Below are 13,083 nucleotides of genomic sequence, written 5' to 3'. Positions count from 1 at the left end.
ATACCTTTAAACATGTTCATTCATACCCATACAGTTCAAATACAAGACAAAACAGTACACAAAATAAGCTTCATATTAGCAGAATAGGTATGGCCTTCAAACAAAATAAAAAAGTAAACACATATACAATAGCACAAATAATCATAATAAACACATAAACAACAGAACAGAACATTTTAACCCAACAAAGCAGAAATTTGTCTTTCAATATTTTTGAAGGAATGTAAATTTTCAGACACACAAGCATATTAATGATCATAATACATTTTACAAGGTTCAGCCATTAATGGAATGTTGAAAATTTCAGTTTACATTCACATATGCACAAATATTTACACAAACAGCTATGACAACCTTTTCCAACAGACTCTTTAAATACCAAAGTAACTTTTCACTGACTTCAGAAAAATAGTCAGTTCATAACACATTGACCAATAAACCAAACTAAGTTCACTGCTTGCCTCAGCACTAGCAGTCCGTGTTACACATTCTGCCCATTATTGTTTTGGCAGTCTTTAACAATAAATATTTAGACACAAAACACAATTTAGATTAAAAACACTAAAGAAAACACATTTTTAAATTGACACACTGCCCCATCCTCTAGGTTTGGCAGTTCGTGACCACTAAACTTCTTGCCCCACAATGGCAAGTCCTTTGGCTACTGCTCACACAGTATATTTGGTAGCCCTCAACTTCAGGACCAAGCATTTTTGTTGTTTTGTCTTGTTTTACTGCCCAACAACATAATTTTGAGCAGTTTATTGTCATCATCTTTGTGTTTTTCATCATTACTTCACATCTTTTGTAACATTTGCATTAATGGTACAAAATATAAAACCTGCAACTTTGAAACAGTAATTAGACACTGGCAACAAAATCATTTCTTTTCAAATGACAACATCAGGAAACATATACATTAATCAAGAAACAAATAAATGTCATACTTGGGGTCAAGTCAGGATTAAGAATTTCTTACTACTCCTTTACCATTGTTTTTCCACACACAGTTAGGTCATTACATACATCAAGTCCAGGGCAATAATTTTATATCCTATTGCAAGTGCTTTTTGCCTACTCTTGGTGGCACTAGACACATACCTCTCTAATCTATATCATGTACACTTGTCACGTTTATCCCCTCAATTTTGACACTGAACATTTTTCATCACTGTTCTTACCCATTTCTATACAACCATCTTTAGACATTAATCATATTAGATTATTCATTATAAACGTTACCTTTATTCAAACTTACATCTTTCTGCACAGAACCATTTACTTTAACTGCATGTTCTTATTCCTTTTTACTGTACCCACTATACTTTCATTATTCTTGGTCATTTTCTAGTGTACTCAATCTAATTATTAGATTTACTTGTCCACAAACAATACACAGTATCTTACATTATTTCCACACTTTTCGATTTATTCTGAGAGAGAAGAAGGAAAGAAGATAGTAAAAGTTCTGAATGATGAAGAGGAAGGTTGGCAGCACGAAAAGAAACGGAAGTAGTGCTCGCAACGACTCGGGTCCCTGGTGCTCGTCAGGCACCTGACAATGCAAAGACTGCATGTCCCCTGAGGGTTCTACATTTCATTCATCTGAAGACATGTACCTTTAAGCGAACAGCATAGTGCAAACATAAGCCCTTTCTGATCTTTAAGTATATTAGGAATTAATTATTATCTTGTAGAGTTCTTTGCACTTTCATGTTACCATAAGCATCATTATTCATAAAGTTTTCAGGTTTGTCACACTATATGGCCCTATTTCATAATTAGGCTGGCAACAATAAGTATTCCGTTGAAAATAAACAGCTCCTAAGCAAAGTCAAACAGTACAATACAATAAATAAACAACCTGCCCCAGGCCTCAAGGTCAACAAAACAATAATTAACTTTCAGGTAACACTCAGATACAATAATAATAAAGTCATGCATTATATTTATATATATATATATATATATATATATACAGCATCCTGCCCCCAGTCTCTTTATTAACAAGGCAGTCTTTTATGTTTCATAAAACATTTACTTAAGTCTGGTGGCTTTTTAGGCCTCCTATCTTCTACATCTTTCACTATGCTATTCAGATCTTGCCAACGTTTTGTTTCATCTGGTGGCTTTTCAGGTTTTGGAAATTCAAAGTCTTTAGCAAGATACAACACCTCCTGTTCTGCTATCATTTTATCAGGTGGTTCTTTTAGTTCCTGTAATTTACACTCATTTAAAACATTTGTTAAGGCTTGCTCCAGTATAGTATCATCTGGAGGTTCCTGCAAATTATGCCCCTGTGTTACATTACCAAATAACTCATTCGGTTTTGGCCCAATTCTACTTTCTGTATCTTGCTTTGGTAAAATGTCACTAATTTTTTCGTACCCTCTGTCAGTAAAAGTATATTCACTTTCGTTTACACCTGCAAATTCATCGTCACTAGAGTTATCACTACTCTCTTCCTCACCATCAGATTCAGTTAAGTACGCGACTTTTGAACAATAAGGAAAGTTAGTATACTCATTCTTATCTGTATTCATATATCCTTCATCATCTGAACTATCACTGATTTCATTTTCGTCATCAGATTCGAACAGGAAGGCAACTTTTAAACAGTGAGGCAGATTATCACTAAATGTTTCAGCCACTTCGTTTTTCGACTCATTTTCTACACAATACACATCGTTTGGACAGTCAGACACTTCTGTTATATCACTTTGAACGATTTCGGTCTGAACTTCATATTTAGTATAATCGTCATGTACTTCGATAACTTTCATTTCATTTTCCCTTTTGTTATCATTCTCAGGTAATCGTGCGAAATTCTTACTAGACCCTTCTGCATCAGAACCATAAAACACCTTTCCATCAACAATAATTTCACCTGCACTGCTTATAATGTCATGATTACTAACATCCTCCTCTACATCATTTTTACCTATTATTAATTGTGCACACGTCTTTTGCGTGGCATATTTTATCTCCCTTTCCTCTTTATTCATCATAACCTCCCCAACATCTACGTCTTTTACCTCATATACATTATTAACAGTACCAATATTCCCTTTTTCACTCGCGTTTTCTATCTCCCTTTCATTCTTTAATGAAGTCTTTTCGCACGTTTCCGATACTGAGTTGTCTTTATCACATGACATATTAACTTTATTTTCCTTTCTACATTCTTCTACTACTGAAACCGGCCATCGGAAGTGTCCGATCCCGCCTCTTCTGTCTCTCTCTACAGCAGCCATTTTGTTCTGACGTCTGCCATTTGTGTGTGCTGCCAAGCGCAGTGTACGCTGCTCCGGTAACCGCTGGCCCGATCACGAACGGTCACGTGACTTCGCACTAGGAACGCCACTATGTATCACTCCGCGCCCGTCTGCTATAGGCGCGCCCTTAACCTTCATGCCCCGTAGTTTACAGCTTTCCTTCTCGAATCTAATATTTGACATCTTTTCTTTGGGCCGAAAACCGGTTTCCGCGTGAATCCGGCCCGTAACACACGCGGTTTTTAGTTTTCCATTTCTTCTCTATTTTGGAAATTCCGCGTCATGTAACCTCTACCGCGCGTAGTATAATTTCCCCTGCCTCTCGCACGACCTCTCTGAATCGTGTTTACACGAAATCTATCGTTTTCAGATTGTTCATTTTGGTCATTGCTTTCTCGCGAATAATTGTTATTGTGGTGGGGGCGGGACCCACGATTTCTTCGCCAGTGATCTTCATCCTCTACTCTTTCCAGAAACGCCGAAAAACTACTGTGTGTACTCCCAACATATCGTTTAGAATCCTCAGGCAGTTTCTGCCAGAGAACCCAAACGATCTCAGCTTCAGTCCTTCTAGCCTTCAAATGTATCAGTTTTCTGTACCATGACTCGCAGAATTCTTTCATGGTTTGCCTACCTCTGGCATCATACAGTCTGGCCATTAGAAATTCACGCCACAACTGGTCTTGTTTTTGTTCTGACCAGTACTCGTCAATAAATTTTTGTTTAAAGGTCTCAAAAGACATCTGGTTATTATCCAGATTCAACCCCCACCTTTTTGCTTCTCCCGTTAATGCACTGATTACAACATTAATTTTTTCCTGGTCAGATAAATATTCAGGAAAATTTCTTTCGCAATTCTTTATAAAGTCTAGGGGGTGCCATCCATTATGCCTCTTTACAGGGTCGAATTTCTCTTCGCCTTCTAATATTTTACTAAGAGGCATTCTTTCAGTAATATGTGTAGGTCCGGTTTGTAATTTCTTTCCAAGTCATACATTTTGCCTTGGATTTGTGAAGTGTTATGTTCACACTTCTTTTCGCAAGTAAGTATCTGTTTGGTTAGAGCTCTGCTTGTTTCTGTTACAGACTGTTTGATCTGTGCAAATTCCTCGTTACATTCGGTTTGTATTTCGGATTTAATACCGAATACCTTTTCATCCACTTTAGTACAGACTAAGGGTTCTATTTGATCTTTGATTTTAATTACTTCAGTGTCAAATCTTTCGTTAATGTCATCAATTTGTCCCTGTATGTTGGCAATATTGCCATTGATGACAGTAATTTCGCTTTTGAGGTTTTTAATATCATTACTCACACTGTCTACTTTTACATCAACCTTCTCAATCTGTTTACTAATATCATTACCCTGTATTGTAATTAGCTGTCTTTGTTCTACATTTTGTTGCCCCAGTGCTGCGATTTGTGCATTTATATTGTCATTTTGCGCAGACAGTATTCTAAGCAAGTCAGTCAGATCAAGTGTCTTTTTACTTTTAGTTTCAACTGCATTTTCGTGTTCAGATTCTACACCCCTCTCAGTTTCTGGTGATTCGAACATATCCCGCGATTCATTAACATAGCCACTGTCTCCACAACATCGCTCAAATTGCCTTCCTTAGTACGAGCGACATTCATAGCTTCTATCTATTTACTGACATCGGCGTGGTAGCGTACGTAACTTAACTCGCGAGTAATGCCATCTGTTGGTGTGCTCCCTGAACTGCTCTTGATTGCTTTCTGTTCTCGCGTGTCTAGATTTATTTCCAATTTCCTGTCCATTTTAGTTATTATTAAGTACTGATACCTTTTATTTTTAATTTAAACTGAACTTTCAGTACCAGTTCTGTCAAGTAATGTACAGGTTCGTGCCGCTGGACGTTTTATGTTCACTCTATGTTTGTAAAATGCTGAATAACGTCCTGTCACGCGGCGCCACGTATAACACTACAGTAGCATATTTACGTAGCTTATTCAATCAAATACCAAGTTTGGCTTAGTACATAGTATGCCCCAACAAAACAAATAGTCCTGTCACGGAACAGCCACGTATAACACTCTTGTCTGCTGTTATTACTGCACCATAACCTCAATGCCAGAAACAGGTTGTAACATAAAACTATTTTGTAAAGCAATTATGGTACAAAGCAGCAGAGCAGTGTTACCCTCTGGGAGGAATTTTGTTAAGTTGACCGTGTTGTACCTAACGGAAGTGGCTTATCGGAAATGAAAGTCAGAATTACGTAAATATTTGAACAATACTAAACAAAATTTTGCCTATCTGCACTGTTCAACGGATAAAGAAAACGGCCGCCAGCCTAACTAGGCAAGAGAATGATTAACATTCTCGTTTAAGAAAGTAGGTATAAGTAACTATAACGGACAAACACAACCTATACTTGGCCACACGCGAGTGCAATGAACTCTGACACACATATGTTTTAAGATTGAAGCTAACAACTGGAGCAGCACAAACTATTTGCTAAATTATAAGAGATACCGAAACACCCTATTACTTTCAGGCTTACGTAAAGTGAATGGTCTTTATAATATTACTGTTAACATGCACTTCTAATACACAAGATACACAAACACTTAGCAAACATGAATATATAAAGTTTCACAACTGCAGCTTTCTCACTTTTACTACAGCGAAACACAATACTGACCAAATTGCAAGAAACTGACTCACCTTTTAGGATTTATTACAGACAATAATGTGATCATTTGCCTTATAAGTCTCAGTCTTAAGAACGTTTAATATTGAAGTTAGCAACAGCACTTTAAATAGCAGTTTTAATAGGAAAGTTATTTTGAGCAAATAATATTTACTTTAACTCACTTTATTGCCACATTAACTTTAACTTTCTTTTTACTAAGTTCAAGAGACATTAATTAGCAAAACTCTAGGCTTTAACTTCTTTTAGTAAGGACACTCGGATATCACTTCAGCTCAAACTGAGAGGAACCTGAGAGGTGTTATGATGAGGAGAAAATCAAGGTTGTTACATAAATTCAGATATAAATTACCTTATATTTCAGCACAATAACACATCCATTAAGCTGATCCTTCACTGTACATCATTATAGTATTGCTTTACAGTGATTGCACAACGTGGTGGCAACTGCATGTTGGTAGGTGGATTCGCAGACTGAATTGCTGGACTCTGTTATTTCTTGGTGGCGACGACAAATACTAATTCCAGAATAGTTCCAGCTGATTATCCACCCATCCGAGGCATTGGAAAATAACAGAAAAGCCTCTCTCGAAACCAGCACTATGCAACTTTTACACAGCAGTGCACGGACTCGTAGCTCATCTCTGACTGCTGGCTCGTTCCCGACTCGTAGCTCGCCTCCGACTGACTCTTGTTCCACCTTTTCCACCTAGGCCAACCACAATTTGCGCGCGCTACACAGTTCCGTTCCCGAGGGGAACCACTACACCGTTTGCATACGGAATAACTAAGAGCCCTAAGTGAGGATCAGCAGTTTACATAACAGTAATCAAATACATTAAATAAGACAGAACATTTTCACATATTGGCACTTCTACAAAAAATTATTCACACAAAATTACAATTATATACAGTAAGTTTTGTTCCCTCCAAATGGGACAAAGAATTTTAAATTACAGATACATTACTTTGCATAGAATCAAATCACGATATCAAAGGCTTGACAAAGAAAAGAGTATACAATTTTATGTTATCGAGTCAAACACATTTACAGACGATCAACAATGTAACATTATATAAAGCAAAAATAAATAAATAAATAAATAAATCCATACAGCATAAGAGCTGTGGTGTTACAAGTGCCATACAATGGGTTCACCGTCTGACTGGTAGTATGTCTGTATATAGCATATTCTGTCTAAAGTAAAGGTTGAGAATGAGGCTTTTGTTAAATGTTTCTTTTGTTTTGTGTATCCCAAATTTTGCGTTTAGTACTTCATTCTTAGGATGCTTTATATTAGTGTGATTTGGGTCTGTACCTAATGATGAGATGAAATGACATCATGATGTGCCTGTTCTGTCTTAGAGGCATTGCATGTGTTTTTGGACGATAGATGTGATGGATGGCATGTTTGTGCCTTTGTGTATCTGTGTATGTGGAACGAACTTGGGTTCATCTGTAATGATTTTAAAGCACTTGTAGTTTGCACAGATGAGTATCAGCAGCCGTAGCCCAGACCTCACAGCCGTACAGTTCAGGAACTGATGAAACCTGACCAAAACCCCAATTACATCCATCAGCAATGTGTAACTCCAAAGTAGTTCGTGGTCAATATTTTACCGATTCACACCATGGGAAATCTCGCTTCTCTAGAGACCGCTGATGACTGGGTGCTCTCCTCCTGGTTGTGAACATTATGCGGCTTTCTTTGGAGATCCTCTAGAAATTGCACGGTTAAGTAATTTGCTCAAGGTGCCGCTGCAGGTGCATGACGATGTAATTGGTGTTTGCGTGACTGGCATAGACAACTGTATCATCTGCAAAGAGTGCAAATGACTTTTGCCTTGTTTTAGGATGTCGTTAATACAGACACCACGTGGTATGGGACCCAGGACAGAACCCTGGGGTATTATTGCATCTATGATTTTATGTTGCTTTTGCACTTGTCTAAGCTAGTAAAAAGTTTTATATTGCTTAAGAAAGATGCCAGAATTGATTATGTGGAGCAGATACTCGATTTCAGTAAGTTCGTGTAGTAAGCCCTGGTGCTAAACATGGTCGAAGGCCTTCTCGATACCCAAGAAGGCAACTCCCATGCTGTGCCCTTTTACCATGACCTTGCAGATTTTCTTGACCATCCAGTTGCTCTGGGTTGTTGTGCCATGCCCCGCACGAATGTCACATTGTTAGGGGGTTGATGATTTGCCTGTCGTTGAGGAAGGTTTTCAATAATGTGATAATTATGCGTTCCACGATTTTACTAAGAAAGCTTAAATGATATATGGGTCTGTGGTTTTGTGGAAAGAGGGGATTTTTGTTTCGTTTCGGAGGGGTGATGACTTTGGCTGTCTTCCAGGCTGTAGGAGAATAATGCAATCTAGACAGGAGTTGTAGATGGAGGTAAGGTAAACCACTGCTAAGAGTGGAAGATTTTTGAGTTGAAGTGGCCTAACGCCATCGGTATTAGGAGGTTTGGAGTTACGAACCCTTTGATGGTTGAGCTGATTTCACAACTGGCTGAACTTCCTTTTCACGGTTTTCGGTGACATCGTCGACAACGTTTTCTCGAAACAGTTGATGAGATTCGAGTAATGTAAGTATACTAAATTATCACAGTTTCTCAGCGGATTGACTCTTCAGGAATAACATTGATGATATCCATCATTTATGTGACATTGGTTTCAGTATCTGCCATACGTAGGGACTGTTACTACTGACACCTTTTGTGAAATTTCTGAAATGCGTTTATTATTTTTTTTATTTAAAGTATCGTTGGTGGCATGTGTTTCCTGATTTTTTCGTGTTTATTAACGAGACATAATGTCTGAATACGTGTTTCACAAGAATTTCCCGCTTCGGCACTGATGTTGTAAACAAAAGACAAAAGGAGACTGGCAATCACACACACACAGCGTGGCACAGAATTGTACTCGGAGGGAACTGATTCGGATGGCCAACAACACAAACCATGAGTAGCTCTGTGGCAGAAGTGAGCAGGGAGAGAGGTGAAGGACAGTGCACCCCCCCCCTCCCCCATCGCATCGCACTGCTCACAGGCAATCGTCTCAGCAACTGCAATAGTAAGCTTCTGCCCAGTGGTCGGCAGCGGCAGTGGGCATTTGTGCCAACGGAACATCGTCGTAATTGCACGACGTAATTTAGCGACTAACTATAGACTCGTATGTTACACACTTGTAGTTAAAACTTGTATTCCATCCAAAATTAAGGACTTTCCTTACCTGTCTATCTGATGGTGGGAACACGGTGTAAGACGTGATACCCTACAATGATGGAAAAAAAATTGCAGCTCGAAGAAGGAGTTATGTGACATAAACGAAAGTTGGTAGGCGTGTCTCTACATCTGAAACATGATGTCTATTAAAATCGTGCTCCACTCGCATCAGTGTGGCACCAGTACCGTCACTACGAGGCTGCAACTAAGGTTCACTTTAAATAAACGCTGAAAGGGTCGTGAGAGCTAGATACCGTTAAGACTGGACGCGGTGAGATGATGCTGCTCAAATATGCCAAAGATGGCATTGTCAACAGCTCACTGACTATGATTGTGGTCGAGTAATAGGGCTACGAGAAGGTCGCTATTCCTTCTGCGATATTGCTTAAACGCTGGGCGTGAATGTAGCCACTGTACGTGATTACTAGCAGAGGTCGTCACGAGAACGTACTGTCGCAAGAACACCGGCCTCCGGAAGGCCACGTTGCACTGTTGAGGGGAAAGGCCATCATGTTCGGCGTACGGCTCTGTCGTATCATACTGCATCAGCAAACAGCAACTTGAAAAGCAATTGACATCAGTTTGTCACAACGAACTATTAGAAGTCTTCTACTTCAAGGACAGCTCTGACCCAGACGCCCTGTAGAACGCATTCCATTGGTTACAAGTGAGAGTTCATTGAACAGCATACTGGAGGTTTGCTGCGTTTTCTGCTGAAAGCTGGTTCTGCTTCGATGCCATTGATGGCCGTGTGTTGGTTAGAAGGAGGTTAGTTGAGGGTCTGCAGCCAGTCTGTCAGTGTGTTAGACACACTGGACCTATACTTGGAGTTATGGTCTGGAGTGTGTTTTCGTACGACAGCAGGAGCACTCCCGAGGTTATCCTGCGCACCCTGACTCCAAATGTGCGTGTCATTCTTATAATTTAACCTGTTGTGCTGCCATTCATGAGAAGCATTCCAGAGGCGTTTTCCAACTGGATAACACTCACCGTCATATCGCTGTTGTAATCCAGCTTTCTCTACGTGATGTCGGCATGTTGCCTTGGTCTGATCACTCACAATATATGTCTGCGATCGAACACATATATCATTGGACAGTGTCTTCAGCATTATCCACAACCTGTATTAACCGTTCCTGTATTGACCGTCCAACTGCTCAAGCACGAAACTCCATTCCAAAAATAAAGATGTGGCATCTGTAATACAATGCGTGCACGTTTGCATACTTGCATTCAACATTCTGGCGGTCTCAGAGGACGATATGCTCTCCATCACGCTACAGATCATTAAGTCTATTATTAACATATCAACATTTCACATTCGCAATGGATTGTCTCTCGCTTAGATTAAGCTGTTATCTTGCAATGTTAATCATTTAAACGTGTTAAATAGACCAATAAATGTATTCCTGAAGTTTCATTACCCTACATTAATTATTTTTCTGGCGTTGCGACTTTTTTCGGTCAGTGTATCTTCACTCTCTTCTGGTGTGACCTACAGGAGACACTGCGATTGTTCCCAACCGTCCCGGTGCTTCCTCGGGTGGCCACAGAAGACATCTGGCTGTCTGGAGGCTCTGCAGAGCGGGTGTCAGTTCCTAAGGGTACCCTGCTCTTAGTGCTACCCTTCCTCACACACCGCCTGCCGCAGTTCTTCCAGGACCCACAGCGGTTCGACCCTTCGCGCTTCTTGGAGGACCGTGTCGGCAAGGAACATGCGTGCAGCTACCTGCCATTTGGGTTGGGCGCGCGCAACTGCGTGGGCTCTCAGTACGCCCGCCTGCAGCTCAAAGTCTACCTGGCAGACATACTGAGGCGCTTCCGTTTCCTGCCATGTAACCGACGCGAGGACCTGGAGGACAGTGCGCTCTCCTTCAGCCTAAGCCCCATCAAGCCAGTCAGAGTGTCGTGCGTGCCCGTGGATGGCCCTAAGGCATAGGACCGCTCTCAACATTACTGATCATCATTGTCCAATGTCCTGAGACAGTTTTCATTCCTGTCATAAAGCTCCTGACAATGACAACACTCACTCCGTCAGTGAAGACACCGTCAAGAGGAGGATGGTCTCCTGCAAGCCTCAGCATGGTTCCAGCCCATTTGGCCACCCTCGTCATTGCTGAAAATGAAGATCTTCCAGGCCATTATCCTGAGACGCTTTACCTTCCTGTTGCACAGCTACATCTATCACCGTAATCCACCTCCAGAAACTGAACATACAATAACATTAAAATCAAAATAATAATCTAAATACATTAGGACCTGTAATAACTTACTGTTTATTGGGCGCTCCAGTAACTTTAGTACTAACTACTTCCAAGATCGTGTATACAGTGAAGTATGGTCGACGACATGTTTGTCTTCTTGGCTTTGTAAAGCTCAGCTAACTTGCGAACATTTTGATTTTTCTGTTTTTCTATGTTCAGTTTTTGTAGGTAGTACTTAGGTGGTTTAGAGATGGTTGCTGGCAGCCTGTAAAAATTTTTGTTCAGTGTTGTAATGTTGTTTACAGCCAATAAAGAGATATTTAATTAAAAGGATTGCATTGATCTTAACAAAAGCCAAGGGCCTCTGCTGGATCCCAGGACATATAACCACACACCACACTCCTGGATCTGCAGGTCTTCCTCAACATTTTGCTGCGATGCTTCCGCTTTTTCCGCAAATTGCTGCTGTGAGAGCCTGGAAAGCAATGCACATCATCCAGATATTTTAGCCTCTGCAAGGTTTCAGCATATGGAACCACTCTGTAGTACTGAAGGTCTTTCTGGCAAACGTTCCAAAGTGGTTCTGATTTCTCCTATGCCCCTCTGCACAGGTCCAGCACGTAAGGACTACCATTAAAATTGCTGAGGTGTTTGTGCTTTCTGCACAGTCCTGGGGGGACCTTGAGGACAGCGACAACCCTACATACCACTCAGCTGATCATTCTCCTGCATCCATCTATAGGGCCACTGCACTGCTAATGATGAACGTCCTCCGGGTCAACATCCTGAGGTCACTGGGAGTACCTGTACGACAGTCCACTGTCCACCATCCTACATGTAATCGAGTTGAAAAGGGTTTTCTTCGTAGCTTTTCATGACCTCAGCACATAGCACCATCCTGTAGACTGCTGAAACTGAAGTGTTCTATCTGGACATCATGACGAAGTCTGTGCACAGCACAGGTTCTGGATGATGTGGGGGGCAAGTCCTCCTGTTTCGTATCGCAAGGTTTTCCCACTTTCTCCCGTATAGCTGCTGACAGGATCTGGAGAACAAGCTCTCCGCAATCCAACATACCAACCAGCTGAACAGGGCTTCTTTGTGGTTGCACGATGTCCCATCACAGGGGGATCCCTCCACACTTTTGGAGCTAGTAGGTATAATATCCTGAGGTTTCCTCACTTCGTTCTACATACCAGGTTTTTATAATAAAAGTACAGCTACTCACGGAGGGTCCAGTGTGGGCTACGGTTATCTTATGGCAGCGAAACGAGTAGATATGCTAACGCGTTAATGCAGAACCATTCACGTTGGTCAACAAATCAGTTCGGATTGTGGACATCAGCTGAAAATTTGGTGCTGTACAGTGTTTTGACGGCGGTATGACATCCACACTGTCATTTGACAATTCACGTAGTGGATTAATAGTGTGGCTATAGATAAGATAGACTGCGCACTTTTAGTGAAACTGTTTTATGTGAATGGCAGTAATTACTGTACTGCATTGAGAGAGTATTGCCGAATGAAAGGACTGAGTAGAGTTCCGACGTCATTAAATAGTTTAAAGATGATAATAATGAAATTCCAAAACAAGGGTGAGCTTTGTGTGGTACCTCAGAGAGAAAGGCACCCTATCGCAGTGGAAGATTTTGATGAGGTTGCTGTTGCTGTAACTGACCATGCAGCATGTGCCCTG

At 40.6% G+C, this 13,083-nt stretch overlaps 1 protein-coding gene across 4 annotated transcripts in view; it reads left to right on the top strand.

The window, feature by feature from the left end:
- LOC126210333 (cytochrome P450 4c21-like) overlaps positions 1 to 11,711 on the top strand; it is a 145,700-nt gene extending 133,989 nt beyond the window's left edge. For all 4 annotated transcript variants that reach the window (XM_049939537.1, XM_049939539.1, XM_049939538.1 and 1 more), the window contains one exon: positions 10,685 to 11,711. In XM_049939537.1, coding sequence (XP_049795494.1) covers positions 10,685 to 11,122 — 438 coding nt within the window. In that variant the 3' untranslated portion in view covers positions 11,123 to 11,711. The remainder of the gene's footprint in view (positions 1 to 10,684) is intronic.
- The last annotated feature ends 1,372 nt before the right edge of the window (positions 11,712 to 13,083 follow it).

The sequence above is a fragment of the Schistocerca nitens genome, chromosome 10, assembly GCF_023898315.1.
Source record: "Schistocerca nitens isolate TAMUIC-IGC-003100 chromosome 10, iqSchNite1.1, whole genome shotgun sequence".
Lineage (NCBI taxonomy): Eukaryota > Metazoa > Arthropoda > Insecta > Orthoptera > Acrididae > Schistocerca > Schistocerca nitens.
This window is presented reverse-complemented; position numbering and strand designations above follow the sequence as displayed.